This window comes from Cydia amplana, chromosome 22 (assembly GCF_948474715.1).
Source record: "Cydia amplana chromosome 22, ilCydAmpl1.1, whole genome shotgun sequence".
Lineage (NCBI taxonomy): Eukaryota > Metazoa > Arthropoda > Insecta > Lepidoptera > Tortricidae > Cydia > Cydia amplana.
The window spans coordinates 352,030-380,027 of record NC_086090.1 but is presented as its reverse complement, the minus strand read 5'-3'; the positions used below and the strand labels follow the sequence as shown (position 1 = coordinate 380,027).

The 27,998-nt window shown below is 34.8% G+C and overlaps 1 protein-coding gene across 11 annotated transcripts in view; it reads right to left on the bottom strand.

Moving 5' to 3' along the window:
- LOC134658372 (zinc finger and BTB domain-containing protein 24) overlaps positions 1-27,998 on the bottom strand; it is a 133,370-nt gene that overhangs the window by 71,326 nt on the left and 34,046 nt on the right. For 4 of the 11 annotated variants that reach the window (XM_063514027.1, XM_063514022.1, XM_063514030.1 and 1 more), the window contains exons 2-5: positions 7,962-8,520; positions 5,679-5,741; positions 3,922-4,017; positions 2,058-2,150 (exon numbers count right to left, since the gene is read on the bottom strand). In XM_063514027.1, the coding sequence (XP_063370097.1) occupies positions 2,058-2,150; positions 3,922-4,017; positions 5,679-5,741; positions 7,962-8,468 (759 nt within the window). In that variant the 5' untranslated portion in view covers positions 8,469-8,520. Of the gene's footprint in view, positions 1-2,057; positions 2,151-3,921; positions 4,018-5,678; positions 5,742-7,961; positions 8,521-26,674; positions 26,695-27,998 lie in introns of those variants that run through there. The other 7 variants (XM_063514029.1, XM_063514025.1, XM_063514024.1 and 4 more) reach the window with 6 other exon arrangements.

Sequence of the window (27,998 nt, the reverse complement as noted above, 5' to 3'; positions counted from 1 at the left end):
GATTATTAGTTATCATACTATTCTATGTTATAATTACATTAACTGTATGTTAACAATTTAGGATTTTTTGCAGAAAAGTTTCAAAAATAGTGAAATTTCTGAGAGTAAGTATTTCATGCCTATTTTTTTGTTAATTTTGTATTGTTATTAAGTGATTTTATTTGGAATCAGTTTGGTGATGTAAGTTACAAATTGTGTTTCTCGGACATTTTGACGATTCACTGACATAAACTAATGTAATTACATATTATTATAATGTGTAATCGCCATATTTATTTTCAGTTTTGTGGGTACAGTTCTGGGCATAATCATACAGTTCATCTTTCGTATATGGTGGCGGTACAGCTGTGAGAAAATTTAAGGACCTGAAAGTCGATATTTCCGTAATAAATTCTTTATTTCAGGCCAGTTTGCCCATAAATGTACAAAACAGGATATGGAGACGAGATATAAATAAACAATTCGACTCCACAGCTTCCCTGTCCTGTCTGTAAGATCAAGCGCCGCGAGTACTTTTTGCCCGACATCGCGGATCCCTTTTTTCGACCACCTGTGCTTTTTTGTTACTTTTTTACTGTAAGTACTTGAAGTGTGTACCGTGGAGAAATTTAAAAAGGCCGCCTATCCGTACATTGTATTATTTATTTACTTGTTTGTTTTTAACTCGACAATTCAGAGATACATTTCGCAAGAATAATGTTTTATTTTAGAAGGGCTTTGTGTAACGTTTTTCAGATATGCTGTAGCAAAAATAAAAGAGCCAATCATTATGTTTTAAAAACGTTTTTTTTTGCAATAAGGTGGCATTTTCGTTCGTAAAATGCTTTAATTTTGGGTTTTAGCATACTGCATGACACATTGCATTATACATAATATTTTTATTAAAAAAGTCATACCTATGTCCTTATACCAAAATAACGATTAGTCTAAAATAGTTTAAATTTATAATTTACTCATAAGCTCGAAACAATCGTAATTTTCTAAGTGATTGAAGCATCTGTAATATTTCAACGTATTTTTTTTTAAATTAATAGTACTTTATTTTATTTCGCTTAATTATTTTTAGCCCGTAATTTGAATTAGTTATTTACCCCGATATTGTATATAAACATAAAACGATTCAGCTTTGTAAATTAATGGTTCCTTAAATTTATTACAAGCAACCCTAAGTATAACAAGTGCTTACTTCCTGGACACATACAGCACCTTGAACGCAGATGTCCAGTGCTTCAAATTAAAAAAAAAGAAAAAAAAGTTTAAATAAATTGTTGACGCCTCAAGCGCTTAATCGTAGGCACTATTATCTAGATCGACTCTATGCGAAAATGTTGTTAATGAATATGCAATAGATCGAGACTAGATATTTTATGGTTCCTGGCTGTAGTGTTTCCTTTGCCACCCGCTGAGAGATTAAATCTTGACGTAAAAAATGGGGGTGTTAGTATAAAAGTTAAAAATAAACTCACCTTAAAACTAATGAGTCATTGGTTTAACCAATACCCTTTATTTAGGGGATTTCGTTTTGGCCTCTGTGTTTCGTTGTTGTAAACTCCTTTTTATTAAAAAAAAAAAAAAAACAAATACTACCTACGTATATTAAAGTCATCTCTAATTTAGAGTCGCGTTAATTTTCCATTAAAAAAGTGTTATTTTAGGTTTAAATGACCCATTAAAGTATTCAGAAAATTTTCATTTAGAGAGATATAATAGGTACGAAATCTCATTTATTATCGTGATAAGTTTTTTGATTGGTATTTTTGTGTATCTTATCAAAATTAACTCTTTTCTAAACAATCTATCTTACAAAATACACATTTTTTATCCTTTTTTCTGTCTTTATCATATATGTTCATAATTCTCTTAGCTCTTGAAGCGCCAGGAACTTTTTTATTATTTCTAAAAACGGTTTGAAAGAGAAAAAAACGCGACGGCTTTTATAATACAACCACGTAAAAGCAAATATTTAAAAAGGAGGAAAGAATTTATAGAGTTCCATAATTCTAAATTGGAACGTCACACAACGGCCGCCACGCCCCCTACTTGGAAGATAACAATACGCATTGGAAGAGGTGCCAACTCACTCGCTGTAGCGTCGACCAGCATTCCTCGAGCGTCCGCTCGCTGATGCTCTGACCCGATCTCGCTTGTTGCTGAAAGTGAAAATTTTGTGAGTTTACATAGTAGTGGACTAAGCTAACTCTGCATGGCATTTGCAAGGTGTGGCAATGTCACCATTCATGTCAAACTTCTATGAATATGACGTTTATAATAAGGCCGCGGACTGGACGCAAGTGATGCGCGGAATCGGCGAATCAAGGCCGTTCATACATTGAGTGCAATGTATGAACGGCCTTGCTTGTGACCAGTCCGCGGCCTGACACTGCTTCACTTTGTTCTATTCAAGTCAGTGCAAAGTTAGCCTAGACGGACTCTAGTGCTGATTTAGAGGTTAGAAAGCAAAGCAAGCTTTGATATTGTTTTAGGAATAAAGGATGTTGTAAGTAAAATAGTATAGAATATAGTTTTAGAAATGTTAAATTGCATGCAAAAGGAAGATTTTAATTAAGTTAATAATGAGATGGTAGACAATGCGATAGAAGTCTACGGAAACTCACGATACTTTGTTATGTACTTATGTTATACACAAATACCTACTTATTGAAAACAACATATACCTTACAATACAATATACCGTAAAATCTCAAAAAACATCAGAATTTTACTAGAGTCTGTGTGGAAAGAGAATAGTCGTGGAATGTATGGGGTCCAATATATTCCAAGACTCTTCTCTTTCCGAACAGACTCTAAATACAAAAACTGTAAGTATTTCTAACTGTACTTCTATATCTAGTTTGAAATAAACACTTTTCCAATGACATAAAACACTATATTTCAATCAATACATCAATCACAATAAGAAAAATCGACCTTTTAACCTTTAGACTTTTAAAAAGGTTATGGGACTTGATGGCAGATTCAGATGTCACATATGTATGTGACATAATTTGACTTTTAAGGGGCTCACTGATTAACAGTCCAACGGCCGGTATCGGCCTGTCAGTTAGAACAAAAAGTTGACAGTTCCGAACAACTGACAGACCCATACCGTCCGGCGGACTGTTAATCAGTGGGCCACTTTAGCGTGTCACGTATATACCTTTCTAGGATGAAATTAATCATCAAAACCATTTTAATTAAATTTTATACACACCTAAGAGGTTGACTGGTTGTCCTCTTATTGTTTACCTAGGTTAAGCGTTTTGTGTATATTACGTACTTACGTAACTTGTTACTAGTGTTGTACACATCATCGCCTAGTATCATAGCACAAGATTGGCTTAGTTCGGTGATAGGTCGATTTGTGTAATGGCTCCTCTACACGATGGGCCAGCGCCGGCCACTCCAAGGGACGCAGCCATGCGGTTGAATGAGATGGCAATATCACTTGCTCCCTCTAACGCATAAATGCGTCCCTTGGAGTGGCCGGCGCTGGCCCATCGTGTAGAGGAGCCATAAGGTGCCAAAAACTTTATTTTATCTTATTGTACCTTTGGGCCTGATTCGGATTTTGAACTAGACATCTATTAGATACCTATTAGACATCACCAAGATACGACAACGATATTTTTAAGATCTAGCCTGTCTTTGACATTTCCGCGATTCTGGAGATACTCTTGAACGATTTCCACAATGTCTAAAACGTCTCGTATGTATTTTAAGATCTCAAAATAACTTAACGTAAAAGTGACATTGGCTGCAAAAGATATCTAGTTGAAATCTAAACTACTAGGTATCTAGTACATATCGTATCGTTCTCTTCTCTAGAACGGATCTTGTTTTCCGAATACCGCGGTACGTAACTTATATGGTGAGTTTCCGTAGAAGCGTCTAATAGTGAAGTGTAAAAGAAATAATAATTACATCGATATTGAGGCTATTCAGGACATTTACCAATGCGAAGGGCAGCATGCTTCGGTCGCCCATCGGCGCGTCGCCTGTCGGCGACTGCTGCTGCGGCTGCGCAAAAACGGACCTTATCACTCTATAAATAACGTTCAAAATGTATTATACAACTCTAAGCAGTTAAAATGATTAAATTGGGGTGTTATTTTTTTATAAATTATAAAACTCTAACTGGTACAGCAGTCTAAAATTTATCATAAAATTCTAAGCAAATAAAAATAAACTTTAATAAATTATATTATTATGCAACTCTAAGGGCCAGTTGCACCAACCACATTTGATAGACTGATCAACGTCAGCCCGCGCGCCCCAGCGCTTTACTATGAAACTTTCCATACATATAAATTTAGCGAACTCTTTAACGAGTTTGGTGCAACCGACCCTTACTAAACAGTTTAACATGTTATAGAGTCTACGATAAGTATGTACCATCGCCCACACTCTTAACTGTGCATCGGTGGACAGTTAAGAGTGTTTGTACTTGACGTGAAAAGTACTAATTAAAAAAAACGGATAAGATACTCGAAGTGGAATGAATTTGTAAGTAAAACTATGAAAGATTAGTGAATTTGTAACTAAAACTATGAAAGATAAGAAAACTAAGATGTTGTTTGATAGACGCAACGAAAAAGCAATACCAAAGCAAAAATAAATAAAATTAGTAAAAACTTACCCATCTAATGAAACGAACACAACACTCACATGCGATTAAACGAAAAAAATCGCAGGTTAAATTAAAATGCAAATTAATATTTTAGCGTAAATGTAAGTTAAAACGGATTGTTTAAAAATTGCAAGTTGAAATTTAAGCGTAAATGAAATTTAAATTAAAACGAATCGCATTAAAAATGCATGTTAAAATTTTAATAAAAATTAAAATCAAAAATGAGATTCAAAGTCGACAAATGAGTTTTAAATTTAAACACAAATAACTCAATAATCCGCATCATACAAAAATAAAAACGTAACCTACTCTAAAAATGCAAAGACAACTTTAAAAAGCGGCCAAGTGCGAGTCGGACTCGCCCATGAAGGGTTCCGTATTTAGGCGATTTATGACGTATTAAAAAAAAAACTACTTACTAGATCTCGTTCAAACCAATTTTCGGTGGAAGTTTACATGGTAATGTGCATGATATATTTTTTTTAGTTTTATCATTCTCTTATTTTAGAAGTTACAGGGGGGGGGGACACATTTTACCACTTTGGAAGTGTCTCTCGCGCAAACTATTCAGTTTAGAAAAAAATGATATTAGAAACCTCAATATCATTTATGAAGACCTATCCATAGATACCCCACACGTATGGGTTTGATGAAAAAAAAATTTTTGAGTTTCAGTTCGAAGTATGGGGAACCCCAAAAATTTATTGTTTTTTTTTCTATTTTTGTGTGAAAATCTTAATGCGGTTCACAGAATACATCTACTTACCAAGTTTCAACAGTATAGTTCTTATAGTTTCGGAGAAAAGTGGCTGTGACATACGGACGGACAGACAGACGGACAGACGGACAGACGGACAGACGGACAGACAGACAGACAGACAGACAGACAGACATGACGAATCTATAAGGGTTCCGTTTTTTGCCATTTGGCTACGGAACCCTAAAAATGAAATTTAAAAACTTGCTAAATTAAAATTAAACTCAAAATTTCACACGTAATGTTAAAAATGTTATTTACATCGACGTTACTGAGGTTTGACAGTAAATTTACCAGCGCAAACGGCACGAGCGAGCGCTCGCTCATGGTGGAGTCCGCCGAGGGCGATTGCTGCTGCTGTCCCGTTCGCACGTGTGAGGAGGAAGGCGTGAAAGAGAGAGACGGCTTCATCAGTTTTCAGTTGATATTTTTGGAGTTTAAATGTTGTTTAAGTAATTGATTGCACATGTATTTTATACCGATTTCATATATGTATATGTATACTACGAGTATACATATAATAGGTATAACTATAGTATTATTCGAACGACAGGCACTTTTCACCTTGTTTGAATGCAGCAATAGTAATACTTTAAAATAACTATTATACTTATATTATATAAAATACTTAACTATATAATATCAATCATGGGGTAGTTTAGTTTATTGTGATAAGTAACTAATATATAATAATGAGTTAGATCTGAATACATATACTTTTAGGATTCTAACTTGGATAAGAATTCCTTAAAAAAATTATCAAATTCAATCAATTCTTCACTTTAAAATGTTAAATTACCTACTAACGTTTATAAATAATGTGTTTTTGGCTTGACAGTTAACTTCGTAAGCTTAACGAAGCTTAGTGTATCAAATAAATAACATTTCCGTGATAAAAAAACAACAGATTCCCATTCACCAATTGAATTATTTTGATTGTAACCTCTTAACTCAACGACGCGTTACAAAAATATGAATAAATCAAATTTTAATTAACCGTCGTTTCAAAAAAACTGAAACCACAAAAGCGCAACCACTTCCAAGCGTCGAACCGTTAAATCTCAATTTACGAAAAAAACTCTTTCAAATGAACAGGATATCAAAACCGGTTCATACAAACGGTTCTAAAAACAAAAAAAACTTGAAACTCGAACAAATTCGCAGTAACAAATAACTGTCAACACCCCTTCGTGAAACAAAACGCAAAAAAATTAAAAAACAAAATCACAATGAGCCCCTAATCCGGTCGTGGGAATAGACATCAGGCCGAAAACAAATTTAAAAAGTAATATTCCTCCTTCCATTTTTCAAATTTCGTAAACGGAACGTTAACGAATGCAATTTTCCTTCGTTTATTCAAATGGGTTTCTCACCGGCCAGCGCCGAAAAAAACAAAATTATGAACGCAGCGGAAACGTTAAACAAACATTCCATAATCAAAATATCGGTTGGCCGGCCATATGACGCCATAAAAAAGGAATCGAAGACATGTTGATCAGTAGCTAATATCGAAAATAATAGAATTATCACGGATTATTGTAATTTACATGTCCTTTTATGAAACCGGATGAGGCAGAAGGACAAAAACGATTTAATAATAAGTTTCTTAACCCTTTCTTGACAATGGTATTACAATATGTTGTTTTTAGGAAGGGATTATTTAAATTTGGAACGGGTTCTCATAGACCTCAATCTTGAGGTCAGTCGACCAACTTGGGCTGCGGCAGGCAGACGCTGGGTCAAATTTAAATACGTTAAAACTTTGTGTTGTTTAAAATTAAAACGGATAACATACGCGACATTTGTGATAAAAATACATACGTTCGGAAATTTAATTTTAAAAGTGAAAAATAGTGAAGTGACTTTTTTTAAGATACCTAATATTGTTTAAAACAATTTAAATGTGTTTTAAATAGGTTATAATTCAAAATTAGATTAGTTAGTGGGTGTATATTTAAACTATCGCGCTTCTAAATATTTGCCGACGGCCTATCACTGAAGTAAACTCATATTCAGTTCAGTTGAATCTCTCTTTAAAATAAATTATTTTTTATTCTATTTCATATATTAGATGACACATTTAAATATAATACAGATCATTTTCAACTTTACTCAAAATTTACCTGTATTTATTTTTCATTTTTAACGCATATTTAACATTTTTTAAAGACACCGTTCTCGTTCACACCGAATATCGTAATATTTTTTCAATATCGTTTAATAAAATGGGATTCATCAAAGTAGTAAAAACAAACTTTAAATAACTACACGTATTGTTAAATGTTAATGCAAATAATCTTATAAAATAATTATTTAAAATCTAGTTAGAAACTAATATAACGCGGCTGAAAATTCCTATTGTATTCGTAAACTCACAGCAACCTAATTGCAAGTTTTTGATTAAAATTTTCACTTAAAAAAACTTAACATCGTTCGGACGATTGAAATAATATTAAAACATTAGGTTGAGATTATTTTGTCGTTACGTTAAGATTAAATGTCAATTATTTTCAGTAAACTTGCCAAAAACCAAGAGCTCGCAAAAACGCGCCTCAAAAAACTGAAGAAAAAACTCACCTGAATCTCATTGACGAGCTTCTCGGTGATGATCTTGTGGTCCGGCGTGGCCGGGGGCTGAGGCGTCGGCGCCGGACCCGGCAGTTCCGGCTCCTGGGCCGGCGTGCCGGGCCGGCTGCGGTTCCAGAAGTCCTGCATCTTGAACCTCTGCTCCCCTTGCTGGATCGCCGGAATGTGCAAAGATAAAGGCGCCGCCCGCAAGTCCAGAGCGCTCCCTCCCGCTGACGCTTCGTTGTTATCTGCAGCCGTCATCTTAAAGGAGTTCTGGAGCCAGGAGGCCACGAAGTTGTCCTCGTCTTTCGGTTGCTCCAGGAGGCGAGGGAACGGCGGCGCGGCGCTCGCTTCAAACGCGCCTTCGCCGCCGACCTGGTCACCTTCTTCAGCTATTTTCGGTACTTTCGCCTCCCTCGGGGACCCCTCCTCTACTTCCGTCTTCCGATAATCATGGAGGTCCCTATACCTCTCCTGGAGCGCTAGGGATATGTTCTCATTGAAGTATTTCAACATGAATTCCAGTTTCGGTCGTATCGTCACAAATTCATGCGCGCGGTCTTCGCACCTGCAAAAGCGGTAAGTTTAAGTTCGCGCGGGAAATGGAAAATCGCGGAAGTGAGACCTCCTTGAGACGCGGTCGGACGCCGACTAACTTCTTGGTGGAAAAGTTGAGCGTCGCGGCGCTTTCTTGCGGGGTGGGGCGGACGGCCGCGCAAGGCGAAGACGGCGCTCCAACTAGCAAGACGCGCCGCCCCCGCCGCCTTAGACGCCGCTAAGAACATCCCCACCGAGTTGGGCGCAGGCGCCCTCGTTTTTTCCGAGGAAAAATGCGTCCGGTCAAGGAAAGACGCGCGGTCGGCGGGCGCCCGCGAGCGTGTGCCGCCCCGCGCCCCGCCGCGCCGACTCGACCAAAATAAGAACTATTTAAAAGGGCGCGAAGTACCCCGAAGGGTTGCTCTCTCGCTCGCCCGACCTCCGTATCTTTTCCCATGCGTTGGAACGGGACGACAATACAATTTTTTTCTAATGAAAAGAATGGATTTCTTTGTGATTTTTTCTTAGCGCCGCTCCTGCTCGCACGCGCGAGGGGTGAATATGAATGTTTCGCGTGCATTTTTAAATTTCTTTTAGTTACGCCTCTTCGTATTTTTTTCGGTCAGGCGGGGCTTAGGCCGAGGGGTTCCGGCCAACGGTGTTTTAAGTGGTTCGCTTTTTTCCGGATTCGTTTACCTAAACTTTTTTCCTTAAACATGCCTACTTTCCGTACTTTCCTACTTCTACGCATACCTAATAAACATAAAAAGAATGAACCATTTTCAGCAGCAAATTGCATTGGAAATAATTTCTATGACTTTTCGATCATTATTTAGGCCATTGAAGAAATATAATTCAGCTAATCTTCATAAGATTACCTTATAAAAATACTTCTAAGTCAAAGGTTCATATCTAAGTTACTCGTGGTTCTAATAGATGTGGAGCTTAGAGTTTCTTAACTTCGTTGTGTTCTGCTACCCCCCGATAGATGGCGCGGCGCGTTGCGGAAAAGAAAATCTTAAGAAAACTTTCAAGAGATGGTAGTAGTTGCTAAAACTGAGGCACGAATTATATGTAAAATCTAGCATATACCTATATCACATCATATTAAACAAAACAGAGTAATTATAATTCCTTTGCGAAAATAGAAAGATATATTTCTTCATCAAATTACTTTGGAAACAAATGAGATCGTATTGAACTACTTTCCTGTATTCAAAAATACGCCAGAGAAATTGATAAATTGAAAACCACAAATTGTAGTTTCTATATATTTATCTATATTATATTTTATGTGGTTTTATGATACCTACCTAAGTTATACCGGATGTTAGTTAAGTAGTGCATTCAAAACCATGATATTAATGTTATACCCATGCTCATAACCTGTTAATTTTTAATGAAATGACAGTTACCTATTCATGGAATTTTTATGATTCAGTATTCCTATACTATATGTTACTAATTATGCAGTTTTCTACAGTTTTGAGGTAAAGAAAGAAATGCTTTTTTATGTTTGAAGACTTTAAGCAGATATTCATGTCAACAGATGGCGCTGATACGTACGTATGCTTAAACGTTTAAACATAAAAATTACACGTTTTTTTAAAACATTCAGAAGATAAAAATAACTTTACTTCTATCTCTATAAAATTAATTTTGATTTAACAGCAATGAAATACCCTTATGTGAATTTCAAACACCAGTATTTTATACAATCGTGATATAATGGAGAGCTTTTCAGTCGAGTACCGTGTTTAGGCAACGAAGCTTGCTGAGTTGCCTAAGTAAGGTACGAGATTGAAAAGCTTGATTATATCACTATTGTATACAATACTTTTTCTACGAGTCAACAAAAAAAATACTTAAAACTAGTAGAAGAATCATATATGTAGGTAAAAAAAACAAAAGTATACAGATAAGATGCGCGAGCAGCCGCGATACCTTCATACTCGTACGCGACCCGGCCCCCGCGCCCCGCGCCCCCGCGCCCCGCGCCCCCGGCCGGTTGGTCAACGTACTCCGCGCCGCGCTTTCGATTGATCAATTTCATTATAGTTGACTAAACTGTATCGAAATGAATATTATAGTTGACTAAACGGTATCGAAATGAATATTATAGTTGACTAAACTGTGTCGAAATGAATATTATAGTTGAGTTGGGGTCCCATAGTGAAAAAAGTATGCGATTTCACTTTGGTATACGAAGTCTTAATTCAAGCGTTGCAGTCGACGAGTAGAAAAAATGAATTATAAATCAAGCTGGTTGCTGAAACACATGTTTTTTTGCGTGGTAGGGTGCGGTTGAGGAATGGAAATAATCATCCTGGGACATTTTTTTTCCTATTAGGATCGAAAGAGCTCGTGATTCTGAGTAGAAGAAACATAAAAGACACCAAATTAAATAATATTGTAATGTACAGTCAAGGAATTTTATTTCAGTATAATTTTGTACCTTCACAGTGAAAATAGTATGAGGACTAGCGACTTTCATATTGATTGTCACTGTGACAAGGAACAAAATGTTACGGAAATTGAATTCTTAGACTGTACGACTGAATGAAAATACCCCTAAATCACATGTTACGAGTAGGTAGTATAGTGAGTATCTAATAGTATAGTGAATATGTTCTCTGAATCATTCACCACCGTCAATATAATTTAGTCATTACAAGCCTATTTACTAGATTTACGGGTAGAAACAAAGCTAATAAGTATATAAAGAAAGCTATGTAATCTATCAAAATGACAGTTCCGTGACAGACGTACTTTAGTCTTTATGTATGTTTTAATGATCTCGTCTAAATCATCGATTCTAAGTCGTTATTGTACGATCATTAGTCTATATACCTATTATATAAATATAGTTGCGGCGCAAGGTATTAGCGTAAGCGTTATGATCGGAAAATATAAGTTTAATTACTACAATACGACTAAAATGACGAATAAATGATTAGATCACTTATCAGCTTATCACCCAACATAGAAAATGATGTCCCGGAACCTTCGGCGCGAACCCGGACCGTTCTAGTATGTCATTAAGATTACCCACTTTATAGAAATTGGATATCATAAGCTGAAATATATGTTCACGAAAGAAAGTGACTAAAAGGCCTTTCAGTGCCTTCGATTCGAGTGGTAAGTTCATATCTCTCATCTTAAATTATCTAGGTAAAGCAAATGAACAGTCAGCAAATTATGTTAGGTACCTACTCGTATGTAGATATGTGTGAATGCTATTATATTTTGTACAAGGTTTTAAAAGACGGTAAATTCTCATGTTTATGATTATCTATGAATTGTTTCGATTTAATTATATTTTATTTTAGACGGACTCTTATTATTTTTGTCCCGCCGCAGGTTATGAACCCGCAACCTCTCATACCTTGAATTATACACAAATAAAGCTAACGGTACGGCTAACCTAAAGGTATTTATTTTTGTGTTCCGCTTCCGCCTATGCAAACGCTATCTCTCATAACTTAAATAATATAGGTAAAGCTAATGAACAGGCGTGGCCTGGGAGGGTTCTTTTCCACGCTGAGTGAGCACCAAGACGGACAGACGGACACATGTTATGTATGTATGTATGTAAGTATGTGTGAATGCTATTATAGTTTTTACAAGGTTTTAAACGTATGTTCTCATGTTTATTGATGTTATCTATGAATTGTTTCGTTATATGTAAAATAAAACTATGTACTTACACGGGTTATATCGCGTATAATGAATTTAAAATACATCATTACGTTTACAGCGTTCGTGGTCAAGTTTCGTGGTAGGTTTCGTTATACAGTACCTACTTAATATATTTTATGAACGTTTCGGTTAAGTTCAAGACGTGTACAGTCAGCAGCAGAAGTTGCTAAGCGGGCCGGGTGTTCAAAATTATCTTGACGCGACTTTATTGTTAAGAGAATAAAAGCGTGTCAAGGTAATTTTGAACGCCACGCTCGCTTAGCAACTTCTGCTGCTGACTGTATGAAATCGTAAACAAATACAATTTAAATATTTTTATTGATACCTAATTTGTGAACAAAACTAAACTCAGTTTTATTTCTAAAACAGATTTTTTTTAACCTATGACAAGTTTGTCTATAAATGCGGTCAAGAATACGAGTACACCTTTAAAATCTGTCGGCTTTACCAGTGTTTATATCTGAAATAAATTGATTAAATTAAATAACTAACTATACACAAGGTATCATCGTCTTCGTCTACCTTATCTAAGTATCTACCCACAAGTCCCACAACAAAGGCCTTGTTGGGCTTACTAATGGCTCCTCTACACGATGGGACAACGCCGGCCACTCCAAGGGACGCATTTATGCGTTAGAGGGAGCAAGTGATATTGCTATCTCATTCTACCGCATGGCTGCGTCCCTTGGAGTGGCCGCCGTTGGCCCATCGTGTACAGGAGCCATAAGGGCTTAGGTCGATTTGTGAAAGATTGTAACGTCCTATATTTTTTATTTACTTCTACTAACTTTATGCTCCATGAATCCACCAGCTCTTATCCCGAGTCGGCAAACAAAGGGGTGGCCGCGCCAGCTGCGCGCCCGCGCGATCTACTTTATTACACAATATCCTGTCTGTCCGTCTGTCTGTCCGCTTGCACGGCTATATCGGTGATGCAAAGGGGCGTGTTCAGAAAAACCCTTTAATATTTCTCATAAATTAAAAAATAAGATATTTGTTTCTGGGTTTTGTAAGTATTTTTCACATTTATTTTGTTCGTAACTACTGCTCACAACACTTATTGACTGACTGACTAACCTACCTAACATATGTATATTATTTTCATGGAAAATATGAGAAAAAGTATGAGAATATGTAATTTTGTTAAAAAAAATTATGGTATAGGAGGCAAACGAGCACGAATCACCTAACAGTAAGCGATAACCGTCACTCATGGACACTCTGCAACACTAGAGGCGCAGCAAGTGCGTCGCCGGCCTTTAAGACGGGAGTACGCTCTTTTTTGAAGGTTTGAAGGTCGTATCGAACCAAATATGGACCAAAAACAAACTTGAATAAGTGCTCTGTGTACAAAGCTTGGTACGGAGCACTGATACCTAATTAATAACCAATAAATCCGGAGGTCGCGGGTTCAAATCCTGGCTCGTACGGAGCCATAAAAACATAAACATAAAAAAAACTTTCATGAAAAACATCTCTATGTTGTAAACCTAATTAGTAGATTTCTAAAATCTGATAAGGAACTAGGATTACCCCAAATACACTTGCCATATCTCAATCCACGCGAGGCAAGCGCATAATACCTAGCTGTAGGAATCCACACGGTCATGACAATATAATGAGATTAATGAGTTTAATAGCGATATGAAGGAGCGAATATCCAATCAATTACGTATATTTGGTCAATTAATACTTGATCGATTCCCTCTTGACCTAGTAACCGGTAGATTTATGGGTCGAATATGTGAATACATATATGAATTATAATAGTTATTTATTTTAGAATAAATATAATAAAATAAATAAATAAATAAATATTATAGGACATTTTTACACAAATTGACGAAGCCCCACGGTAAGCTCAAGAAAGCTTGTGTTGTGGGTACTCAGACAACGATATATATAATATACACATACATAAATTCATAGAAAACACCCAAGACTCAGGAACAAATATCTGTGCTCATCACACAAATAAATGCCCTTACTAGGATTCGAACCCAGGACCGCGGCTAGAAGCAAAGCAGTTTAGAAGGGGGCAAAGTTATTTGTTTAATCCCTCGTGCTAATATTTATATCCGTGGAAGCGAAAGATTCTAAAATTGAACTACGAGCGTACTTAAATTATAGACATACCTACGTTTACATTTTATGTACATTTTAATATATCAAGTAATGTATTATTTAAGTATAGTCAAAAAATAATAATAAAGAGATTTTTGTTCTCGAAGTTATTGATTATTTTGAGTTATTGTGTTGAAGTTGTTGACTGTAAGGCCTAAGACGTACAATGAGTAATAAATATTTTTATAACAAAAATAGAAGAAGAAATTTATTTAAAACAGAATTTAAATCAAACTGAAATATTTGCGAAAACACATGCAATATAATATAACAAAGAGAACACCTTTAAAGAACCAATTTCAAAACGATTTGACCCTTCCGAATATGCAAATTTGAGAACACAAGGGCACTAATATTGTCACCGTTTTTTGTTTTTGCCTTTTGAATTTGAACTCGGAACGAAACCGGTTGGGTGTTTTTTGGTCTCGCAAACTATTATTCTTCTATTGTTTGACTATGGGAACGAAGACAAGATTGCTTGATAAAATACCTTTTGTTTTGAGACGTGGATATTTTTATTGTTTTTTTTAATGGGAAGGATGGGGATTTGGCAGTGCCCAGGTATGAATGATGGCAAAAATTAAAAAGTTATTTGAATGTTAAGGGCGACATTTCAAGGTACTCCAACTACTTGTCAACAGTATCATTCGTGATTTTGGTCATGTTTTACATATGTATGATATCAATTTTGAATATCTGCGTAGTGCGTATCAATATGAGGAAATGCTGCACGCGCTTTCGGTACTATGTCGCAGGGAGCATTTTTAGAATTACTATAAAACGAATTAACCCTTAAATTGGCATTGTACATCACCGTGTACGTTAGTTAATAAAAAATCCTGTCATAAATATATCGAATTTTCTAAGCTTTTATTATTAGAAACTACTTAATAATGATGTTATGAATAGTACTAAAATTTGTGATATGGCAAAAATTTGAAATTAACGTCACTATCAAAAAATCTGATCAAAGCGGCGACGCTCGCCAGTACCTCACATAAGTTTTATTAAATTTTAACAACTTTTCTGTATGCAAGTTATGATTATTATGTTTTGTGTTTTATAAGAAAATGGTAAAGTATATGAATAATTTGTCATTTTGTGTGCACAAGGCATAATAATAAAGATAATCACTGGTAAGTAGGAATGTACACCACAGTTACCGTTGACAAGTTTGTAAAGATGTACTTACATTCAACCACGGTAACCACTGTGTACGTTGCCAACTACACGGTAAATAAACATCGGTAACCACGGTGTACATTACCAACTTATCTGTACTTAACTTTTGTTTTGAAACTAACGATTTTGCGTGTCCTTGTTTATTTAAAATATTTTTAAGCAGTATGCTTTCCTTTCTTTGTCTGTAGTACTTAACACCGTGTAAATCGCGAAGATTTTGGCTTTAATTCCTGGAAAAAATGTATGTTCTGATGATGAATCTGACTGATTCCGATGAGAAGTCCACAGGTCCACACGCATTCACACAATTCTTTTCTGATGATAGCGGGCCTCTATTGTTTCCCAAAAAATTTAAGTCATAATATAATTTGTTTGTTTGGTTCAGACACGCGTTACTTTTTTCAGGATTGCTATAAAACAAACCTAACATGACCTATTTATAGGATAACCTTACGAAAGTCCTGAAAAATTAACGATTTAAGTTTTTTGACTAATGAAAATATAACAAACAATACATTATGACTTAAAACTTTATGTGAAACAAAGGGACCCCCGATAAATAATATAATCAAGCACGATTTAATTCTGAAAGCACGTTGATTGTCTTTCGACCATATTAGACGAAGTTCTACATTCTCTATCTACAGTTATTTATGATGCCTTGCCCACATTAAACTCTGTACAATCCGTAGCCACGCCATCTACCTAATACATTTGAACTCACATCGCCATTAACTACTAGGGTAACAAGAGCTTCATATAAACACGTGAAATGTACCAGCCTGAAAAAAAAAACAGAATTAGATACAGCTTTAGGTTACCTACTTTTATAACTTCCGGTTTGAGCTATTCGAAGGACATTGTAAAGCAACGAAGATTGGTAACCGATGAAATAAAAGTTGAGAAACTGTGCCATAACAAAAAAAATACAAAAGGTTGTAAAATAGAGTCCTACAGACAGTCTTTGCTTTAACAAATTGGGGCATTTTCCTGCGAGTGGACCGAAAAATGTACGCTGCAGATACTGCAAGGAGGGAAAGACGAAATTTTATTGCATCAAATGCAATATGCTCCATTGTTTCATCGTCGGAGAAACAAAAAAACTAAATTGCTTTTGACAGTTCCACACTAAATGATGTTTTTTCATAATAATTTACGTTAATTTTTATATAATATATTACTGGCTTCTTGGCAGCGGTAACCAGCGTGTACATACAAGAATGTTACCTTCCTTGTTATGAAATTGGCAACGTGCATACTGCATAGTGATGTACATAGATTTTCTGAAAAACCAATAATACTGGATTTTTTTAAACATTTTTCCGTACACCCCCAGATGGTATTAAATAAAGGTATGTTACTGTATTACTTGTTTTTACAAATGTTTACTCTTGCCAATTTAAGGGTTAAGAATTGATGGATCGATATTGATTTATTTAGTCATATTTTTGTTTTAGTTCTTATTTATAGTTTTAAACATAACTTATTAATCTTATTATCGCTTGTCGATAAAACGTCACCCAGATACTATTAGATATTGTCCTTTTAATTAATAAGACATCGCCACTTTTTCTCTAAAATTTTTCTTATTTTACATAAAAATACCAAATAAAACGAAAGTAGGTAATCACTTTCAATCGTTCCTTTCTATTTATCGAACATTCGTGAATAGCAGCCCAAATAGCAGCGATATAAAAGTTGATCGGGTCGGAGCCGCGCGGCCTATTTTTAATCATTTTTGGAAGAACCGTGAAGGGTTGAGGTATGATGATATGGAAACAACTGTTTGTAATTAGGTCGTTTTGAATAAAACTTACTTAACTCGTAACATTGAATAATTTCACGGTTTAGACACTTGTTTTTAGCCACTCGCGCGACTTGTTTCGGAGAGCCTGGGTCTCCTTTCTCATGCAAGCACTAACAGTGCGACCAGCGTTCACGACGGCCGTGTATCGCGTGAACTTACTTTAACTTTTGATATTTGTTTATTTCGTAAGTGGCAATTTAAAAAAAAATCCTATAGAGAAAATAAAACATAAGAACAATGCAAGATGTTACCTATATTTGACGGAGATTCATTACATAATACTTTTTTGTAGTTTTTTAAATCCCATTTGCATTTTCTTGTATGTTTGTTACCTCAGAACTCCGCCATTTGCGAACCGATTAGGAAAATGTTTATTTAAAAGTATAGTTCCAAATTGACTGATTTCAAACATATCATTTCCCAGCACATATAAAAATGATAATGTTATATTTTATACGATTTGAAACCGGGTTTTTTTTAAGTTAAGTTCATCATTTTAAGTTATTTTATTTTATGTTATTCAAAGTCCGCCTCCACACAACGCATCCCCGTAGATACAAAACAATATTGATGGCAATATGCCGTGACAAGTGATACGCACAAAGGGCCGGGTCGATAACTACTAAACTATTTAAAAACTAAGCTTTAACGAACACGAAAATAGACAGAAAGAGAAATTGACTACTACGTCACTTCGAAAACGTCGTATCTTAGTTCGACAGTTGAAGACAGTTACGTCTTTGCGTAAGTTATTGTTCAAAGTCGTTTAACAAGGGTAATAAAAACTTCATCTGAAAGCTTATAGCGTCGGTTTAAGGTCTAATATTGTGTGTTTCATGTTTGGTATTTATTTTGTTGAGGAAAATTAATTAAACCCGTTACTAAGGTAACGCAAAGTGTCATTAAAGGGAGACATTAACTGTTTACTTATAATAGTCTTGTTATTAATGCCACCTAAAAATAAAAAATTAAAACAATAAAAATATATCACAAGGTCAAACTTTTACTAGTATTGGGTAAGACTCAAGTGTACACTGTTTAAAAAAAACTAGACTTAGTTTTTCAGACTCATACATAATTACCTATATAATTTAGTCAAAATTTCAGTTCTTTTCTATTTGTTAAAGACCCCGAGTCTTTTGTCGAGACTTGAGTCCTTTTCAGAGAACTCTAAGCGTCAGTTTTTTAACACATAAACATGAAATTTCAGTTATTCTGTTTTGATGGGACTAGAACACTAAATAGAGTCGAACCAAGGTAAGTCTGCATGGTAGGTACATGTAATCATAAATGTCAAATATCTATGAAAATATAAGGTTTATAATGATACTCCCTATTTTTGTTTCGTTCAAGTCAGTGAAAAGTTAACTTAGACGGACTCTAAGCATTTTCATACAGTTCGATAAAATTAAATAAGTAATAAAATGGGTTCAGGCGGAGTATGTCACTTTCTTAGGACGTCACATTCTGAGTTCGTCACTTTCTGACTTTGTCACTTTCTGAGATCGTCACATTCTGAGATCGTCACTTTCTGACTTTGTCACTTTCTGAGATCGTCACATTCTGAGTACGACACTTTCTGAGGACGTCACTTTCTGAGTACGTCACTTTCTGAGAACGCCACTTTCTGAGGACGTCACTTTCTGAGTTCGTCACTTTCTGAGTTCGTCACTTTTTTAGCATAGGTACGATTTAACAGTATAATATACCTGCACGAAAGATGTATACTGCCAGCAACCAGATTAGCTGTTCGACATACGGTCGCTTTTATATCCTACATACCAATACCAATCTCTGTTTGCCTTACGCCTGACTGGTAGAGAATTCTATTTGTCAAAACGTCCTATGTGTCGTGCAATAAAGTGTAAATAGAGAAATAAATAATAATAAAAAACAATCTAATTATGTCTCAATCAGAGTATTTAATTCAAAATAAGTACTTAGAAACTACAAGCACCAAAACATTTAGCCACAGATTGGAGTTAGCTGGCAACAGCTTCGATTCAATACACATAAATGTTTCGCACAGTAGGAACCATGATTTTATCATTCGCCGCTGTGATTAGCTCGTGAAGGTATCACGGCAAGCTCGCTGACACCAGTAGAAGGTCATAATTCCAACATATTTACATTTAAACGGACTGCCGCTCCTTTCGTGACAACATATTCTTCAGCATACCGCGTCTTCTGTCATGTCTCCATAAACTCAAACGTCTTTTTTTCTGATGATAGTGTAAATTTTGGATACCTATCTGCGTATAAAATCAGCATTGCAGTTTTGTTTCAGACAATATTTCTTCTCGTGTCATCCGTGGAGAATAGGCGTCAATGGATTTTTTCTTCAAAGCGTTGCCGAATTTCAGAATATATGTTCAGCCATCAATCACTTCTGCGTATGGAGTGATCCATACTCTCATAGTTCTCATGTTCTTTATTTGTTTGTTTTCTTCCTATATAGGTTACACGATGAATTTTTAAATTATTATTACAATATACTTTTAGCCTGACAATAAAAATCTAGCATGTCGCCGATTTGACAACGCTGATTTTTTTTCTATTTAAAATGCGAAACTACAAAAAGGTTATATATAGTTTGTCAAAGGACTGTCTCATTTCAAACATAGACAGAGATAATCATACTATCTTTGTCTTACTCTAGTACTAGCACCCAAAAGAAAAGGATGAGTATAGTTTGTATTGTTCTTATTTAATGACAAATTGGTTTGACCAACTATAATTAGATAATATGGTGCGCTAGCTTCGACCCGCGACTTCATCTGCGTGGAAATATGATGATGATAATAATTATGTCCTTCCCCGGGCCTCAAATCAAGGGGAACGAAAATTTGATTATTTTTGCGCTACGACGTACGGTTTAGGAGATGCAGAATTATAAAAGTTTTTTGTTTTCTTTTATTTCTTTTCTGTTTTTTTTTATATATTAATTAGGGGTTTCTTACAGAGGAATGAACATTTTATGATTTTTGCGCTACGACGCACGGTTTAGGAGATACAATCCATAAACATTTTTCTTTCTTTTTTTTATTTTTTTTTGTTTTTTTTTTGTTTGAAAGGGGGCCTCAAATCAAGGGGAACGAAAATGTAATTATTTTTGCGCTACGATGCACGGTTTAGGAGATACAGCATTATAAAGTTTTTTTTTATTTCTTTTTTGTGTTTTTTTTTTATATTAATCAGGGGTTTCTTACAGAGGAATGAACATTTTATGATTTTTGCGCTACGACGCACGGTTTAGGAGATACAACCCATAAACATTTTTCTTTCTTTTTTTTTTGTTTTTCGTGTTTTATAAATATTACTTACGGGTTTCAAAGGGGAACGAACATTTGATTATTTTTGCGCTACGACGCACGGTTTAGGAGATACAGCATTATAAAGTTTTTTTTTATTTCTTTTTTGTGTTTTTTTTTTATATTCATCAGGGGTTTCTTACAGAGGAATGAACATTTTATGATTTTTGCGCTACGACGCACGGTTTAGGAGATACAACCCATAAACATTTTTCTTTCTTTTTTTTTTGTTTTTCGTGTTTTATAAATATTACTTACGGGTTTCAAAGGGGAACGAACATTTGATTATTTTTGCGCTACGATGCACGGTTTAGGAGATACAGCATTATAAAGTTTTTTTTAATTTCTTTTTTGTGTTTTTTTTTTATATTAATCAGGGGTTTCTTACAGAGGAATGAACATTTTATGATTTTTGCGCTACGACGCACGGTTTAGGAGATACAACCCATAAACATTTTTCTTTCTTTTTTTTTTGTTTTTCGTGTTTTATAAATATTACTTACGGGTTTCAAAGGGGAACGAACATTTGATTATTTTTGCGCTACGACGCACGGTTTAGGAGATACAGCATTATAAAGTTTTTTTTTGTTTTTTTTATTTCTTTTTTGTTTTTTTTTTATATTAATTAGGGGTTTCTTACAGAGGAATGAACATTTTAATATTTTTGCGCTCGGTTTAGGAGATACAACCCTATAAACATATTTAATTTTTTTTTTCGTGTTTTTTAAATATTACTTACGGGTTTCAAAGGGGAACGAAAATTTGATTATTTTTGCGCTACGACGCGAAGAACCTAATTATTGTTTATAAATCATCATCATCATTATATTTCCACGCAGATGAAGTCGCGGGTCGAAGCTAGCGCAACATAATTATTATCTACAGTCTTCGATCAACACGGGCTTCCGACACGTCGGAAGGGATAGGCCCAAGCGATATCTTGACATTCAAATCATTCTGCCATTTTTCGCGGGGGGGGGAACGTGCACAGTCGCACTGCTCACACACTTACGTACAAAATCCAATCTGTAATGACGACACAAATACATAGAAAATGACACCCTACACAGACAAATCTTGCACACCTCGATCTGTTTATGTGTACGGACGAGTCACAAGTGTCACAAGGGTTGCCAGATGGTCGGGATTTGGCGGGATTCTCTTGATTTTTAGCATGTGTTCCCGATTCCCGACCAAGTGCAAATTGTCCCGAAAAACAGGTTCACATTATAAAACAATGATTTCAAGTTCCGAACTGTCGTCGAGCGAGCGCGCGGGGCGTGCGTGGCGAGAGATTGTGCGGTGAGAGAGCGATGGTTTTTTTTTCCCGACTTAAGTCCCAAAATCCCGAAAAATTCATATTTTTTCCCGATAATAGCGCCTTTCGATCTGGCAACCCTAGTCACAACACGCACACTAACACAATTTCGTCAAGAGATGAGAAGTCGGATTTGTCACTCGACCGATCCGCAATTTGTACTGGGCGAGAAAAATCGATAAATCCAGCAATTACATGAGACTAAAATATAATAATTGTGTTTAAATGTAATTAAACGTATGACATGTAAAAAAAATATTACATGTGAAATGTAACACCTTCTTTTTGTAAATTTGATGTCCCCGACCTCTTTTTACAACAAAAAACCGAGCAATTAGGCATTTTTTCTGCTGCTGTGTTCACTCGCGCGTCTGGACTCGGTCTAGTTAAAAATCCGAGCGCAACTAGTTTTATTACCCGCGCTAGATCAGTTGATCTTGTACCTAGGCAGAGGGGAAATAGTGCCAATGCCGCATCCCTTCCATGTTGATCGAAGTCTACAGTCCGTTAACTCTAATGACCTTCGGATTTTAGAAAGATACTTACATCGGGTATCGGCGGTAACACGCGAAGGTGATATACTGATGTTCTGCTTTCTTACTCACTCACAAAAAGTTTTAAACTTACCGCAAAAAGTTAGGGATACCTATTGTCTCAATGTAAAATAAGTCCTAATTTAATGACGTTATGCTTAATATTTGGTTGATGACTATATTGCTATTTGACTTTTTGTCATATTCTATATAAAATAGAATCAGAATTTGAAAGCAGAACGTCACACCGTCATTTACTACTTCTGGCTGAAATTATATAGAGTGGTAATAACAGTCACATTTTTTTTTGTAGGTAAGTAAGTATATTTTATAGTTTTTTTATTTTTATTTTTTATTTTATCTCTAGTTTTAATTCAAATTTACTTTAAAATAAAAGAATAAATTAAAACAATAATTTTAAATTTAATTTGTAAATATACAGTAAGTACTTAAAAGTCACATATTTTAATATGAATTTAAATATTTACTTACCTACTAGTTATGGTGGTATTAACTACTCTATACAAGGTGGTACAAACCTCGATATCCAAAATTTTTTTTTAGATTCTTCACTACTTGGGCTATCAGATTACTATACTTGGTCAACCAGATCTTGACAGTAGAAAAAGGCGGCAAATTTGAAAAATGTAGGCGCGAAGGGATATCGTCCCATAGAAAATTTGAATTTCCCCCGTTTTTTACTGACAAGATTTGGTTGACCATCTATAATTTGGGAACTTTCCACCTCGGTTCCTTTGACTGCCGACTCTGTCAAATTATGATGTTATTATGGTGTTAAGGTCCCTTTTTAGAGTTTTTCGTAAATAACTCTTGAACGGTGGCCCGTAGCAAAAAATGTTCTACTACATAAGTAATCCATATAAAATTTCCTACAAAAAAGATTCAGTACACTTTTTCGCTTACAGTACAGTTAGCTTCACCCCCACCCCCGGGTACTTTTAGTATCTTGTTTAATAGTCTTGTGTCCTGCATAGTGGGTAAAACATAGAGATCAAATGTATAAATTAATGTATCTACCATCTTTCATGTTACCTATGTTTAACAAAATAAATGAAACAAACTGAATACACCATTCCCTAGAACTATACCAAAATTGGCTTACACATGTATTATTTCCCCCGATTGGCAATTTTTGGTGTTCGTTTGGTGTACTATAGGTACATAGGGTATATTCTAATAGCCCACGATATGAGGAATCTAAAAAAAATTTTGGATGTCGTGGTATAGACCACCCTGTATAGTTTTAGTGTTGGATTGCAACTAAATGTGCAGTACGATACTGTCATTTTCTATTACGCGATTACGTCCGATTTTACCAGAAAAACGAAGTTAATTCTGAGAGTTAACGGATTGTAAGTATAGTTGGTCAAACCAATTTGTCATTAAATAAGAACAATACAAACTATACTCATCCTTTTCTTTTGGGTGCTAGTACTAGAGTAAGACAAAGATAGTATGATTATCTATGTCTATGTTTGAAATGAGACAGTCCTTTGACAAACTATATATAACCTTTTTGTAGTTTCGCATTTTAAATAGAAAAAAAATCAGCGTTGTCAAATCGGCGACATGCTAGATTTTTATTGTCAGGCTAAAAGTATAATGTAATAATAATTTAAAAATTCATCGTGTAACCTATATAGGAAGAAAACAAACAAATAAAGAACATGAGAACTATGAGAGTATGGATCACTCCATACGCAGAAGTGATTGATGGCTGAACATATATTCTGAAATTCGGCAACGCTTTGAAGAAAAAATCCATTGACGCCTATTCTCCACGGATGACACGAGAAGAAATATTGTCTGAAACAAAACTGCAATGCTGATTTTATACGCAGATAGGTATCCAAAATTTACACTATCATCAGAAAAAAAGACGTTTGAGTTTATGGAGACATGACAGAAGACGCGGTATGCTGAAGAATATGTTGTCACAAAAGGAGCGGCAGTCCGTTTAAACGTAAATATGTTGGAATTATGACCTTCTACTGGTGTCAGCGAGCTTGCCGTGATACCTTCACGAGCTAATCACAGCGGCGAATGATAAAATCATGGTTCCTACTGTGCGAAACATTTATGTGTATTGAATCGAAGCTGTTGCCAGCTAACTCCAATCTGTGGCTAAATGTTTTGGTGCTTGTAGTTTCTAAGTACTTATTTTGAATTAAATACTCTGATTGAAACATAATTAGATTGTTTTTTATTATTATTTATTTCTCTATTTACACTTTATTGCACGACACATAGGACGTTTTGACAAATGGAATTCTCTACCAGTCAGGCGTAAGGCAAACAGAGATTGGTATTGGTATGTAGGATATAAAAGCGACCGTATGTCGAACAGCTAATCTGGTTGCTGGCAGTATACATCTTTCGTGCAGGTATATTATACTGTTAAATCGTACCTATGCTAAAAAAGTGACGAACTCAGAAAGTGACGAACTCAGAAAGTGACGTCCTCAGAAAGTGGCGTTCTGAGAAAGTGACGAACTCAGAAAGTGACGTCCTCAGAAAGTGTCGTACTCAGAAAGTGACGATCTCAGAAAGTGACAAAGTCAGAAAGTGACGAACTCAGAATGTGACGATCTCAGAAAGTGACAAAGTCAGAAAGTGACAAACTCAGAATGTGACGTCCTAAGAAAGTGACATACTCCGCCTGAACCATATAAAATGACTGGCCCTCCTAATATTTTATTAGAAAAAACACAAGGTAAAATCTAAAAAAGTGTTCAAAAGCACCCCCCTAACATTAAACAAACGAATTCTCTAAGCCGACAAAAAACAAAAAACAATTACACATAATAACAACCCAGAAATTCAAACGAAAAAACCTTCCCCAATCAAACGGACCGTTAAAACGACTTCCGAAAAAACGAATTCGAAATTCGATCTCGCGTCAAAACGTTTAAAAAAACGCGTTAACCTTGACACATTGGTGTTAAGCCGACAAAACGAGAAAAAACGCCCCTACACGCTAAACCAATAAAAAAGGATGAAAAAAATATGTTTGACTTTAAAAAAAAGCTAATTGGTTCGCGTGCCGCCCTTCCTTTTTTTTTCTATTTAGTTTTTTTTACTAGGGTCGTGCTTCTATCCCGTGGGGTGCATTTTTTGTGACAATTAGAGTTTATTACTTTTTAAACGGTGTTGTGGGTATTGTAGCGTAATTTGTTGAATTTATGAGGCTATAATTTATGCTTTTTTGGACACAGGTAGCACCGTCACGGCATAAATTAAAAAATAGTAAGCTATTTTATTGTATTTATTTAATGTGTAAGGTGTTGAATAATTTTACTACTGTTTTAACTTTATTGTATTCCATTTTGATTTGTTGTATTGTTTATAATTTTGAGTTTTAGTATTTCCAATTGACGTAGTTTATGCTTATTTTTACATTTTACTATAAATTCACAAAGAAATGTTTTAATATTTTTAACTTTGATCTGGTAAATTCTTCTTTAGTGAAGTACCTATGTAGTTTTTTTTTATTAGGTCCGTTTTACGTTTTTGTATAAATGAAGAGTGGACATGTTTTTTTGTCAATGGCTATAATACGAAATAGTTGGGGCATTACTCAAATGCAAAAAATCATCATGCAGTTACAGATTGATAGTATAAAATAAAATATCAGCTTAACTTTGAATATTAAGTATGTAAATCTAATTTGAGACATAACGCGTAAAACTTTATTTAAAAAAATTCTAATTAGTATCGCACAGTAACGACATCTGTTGGAGGGTAGATTAGTTATTATATTTTAGTTTAGATAAAAATAATGCATTTCAAAAAGTGAGGTTAGACTTTATAACACATGAAACACATGGCTATTAAAGTCCAGTAAATGAATTGCAGTAAATAATCATTAGAGTTAGCAGCTTTTCTAAACATTTTATTAATTTATTATTATTTCCTGATATTATAAACATTTATCTGCTTTGTATTTTGTGTTTTAGTGTAAAAGATTAAAAACAGACTTAATTTTTCACAATTCATTCAGTCAAGCCACGTAGAAAATAAGTGCATAGTCATAGATAAATGCAAACATCAGATACATTTTACTACGCAACAACCTTTGTATCTTAAGGTGACATAGAAAAAGGCTGATAACTGAAATGATTGTTTACAAAAAATACAATTAAGTATATATGAGAGTTTAATGAAAAACCCAAAAAAAAACAGAAACTTACCTACAACAATAGGCTAAGTACAACACTTATCTCCAATGATCTATTTTACACAAAAAGTTCAAAAATTTCAATGAAAAAAAATCATTACATAACAGTGGAAAATTTTGAGCAAAATGTATGAAAAAACAACCGTCCGGAGCAGCGCCAAGTTATAAAATTTCCATTAAAACGAGCTGCATTATTATCTTTTTTATAACGAAAAAATGCATTTTTACTTATATGTAATGCCTTAAATTCTTCGCTTAATCAGTCGAAAACCAACCTTATTAATTGTATTATATTATATGTTTTGCAATGAGCCGATTTGTGTTTTAAGACGTAAAGGAATTGGGAGAGTCGAGCTCCTTGGTCTACTTTATTGGTTCATAGTGAGGAGACATCGAATCTAATAAGAATTCTTATTAGATTTATACAAACGGGACAGTTAAGGGGCCCACTGATTAACAGTCCGCCGGACGGTATCGGCCTGTCAGTTGTTCGGAACTGTCAAATTTCTGTTCTAACTGACAGGCCGATACCGTCCGGCGGACTGTTAATCAGTGGGCCCCTTTAATGAGACACTGGTATAATATTAAATTTTATTAAGCTCACTTGAGCTTAAAAAAATAAAATTTGCTTTTATACAACGATTTGAAAAAGATTACAGACCAAACTCTTATTTCAATTTTAATTTATTTTAGTTTAAGTTTAGATAATGCATTATGTTTTTTTAAGTTTATTTTCTAACTATTTTATTAAACCTTTTTTTATAAGCAGTTTTCCTGTTTTATTTCACTTTTTTGTAGTGATTATTTAGGTAAGACTTTGTTGAGGTTTTGTTATGTTTGCAAGTTGTTGTACCTAATATACTGTTTGTAATATGATAAATTACATACCTATATCTAATAGGTATTTTTACGTAAGTATTAGAAAGGCCGAATCTTCGTTCAATCAATCAATCAATCAAACTTTTATTGATAAAATAGAAGTTCAACAATTATACAAACTGATGTATTTAGAAACTTTGGTAAATTTCTTCCTAATTTCATAATAGGATATGGTAGTGTGTGTATCTACTGAAACTTAAATGAAATGTAGAAAATCTATTTAATTACATAATAATATACAGACACATAAATATCTAGTAGGTCCTTACATGCCACCAGTGAAACTGCTGAATCCGACACAAGAGCAGACGATTCAAGGGAGCCACGCCGTTTTGTCGCATAAATAGTGTTCAGTTTTAATTTTTTTAAATGTATAATATGTATATATTAGCCTGTAAGGTATTTGTTATATGGACCTTGCTGCCTGAATCAAATTTTAAATAAATAATTAAAGCCTA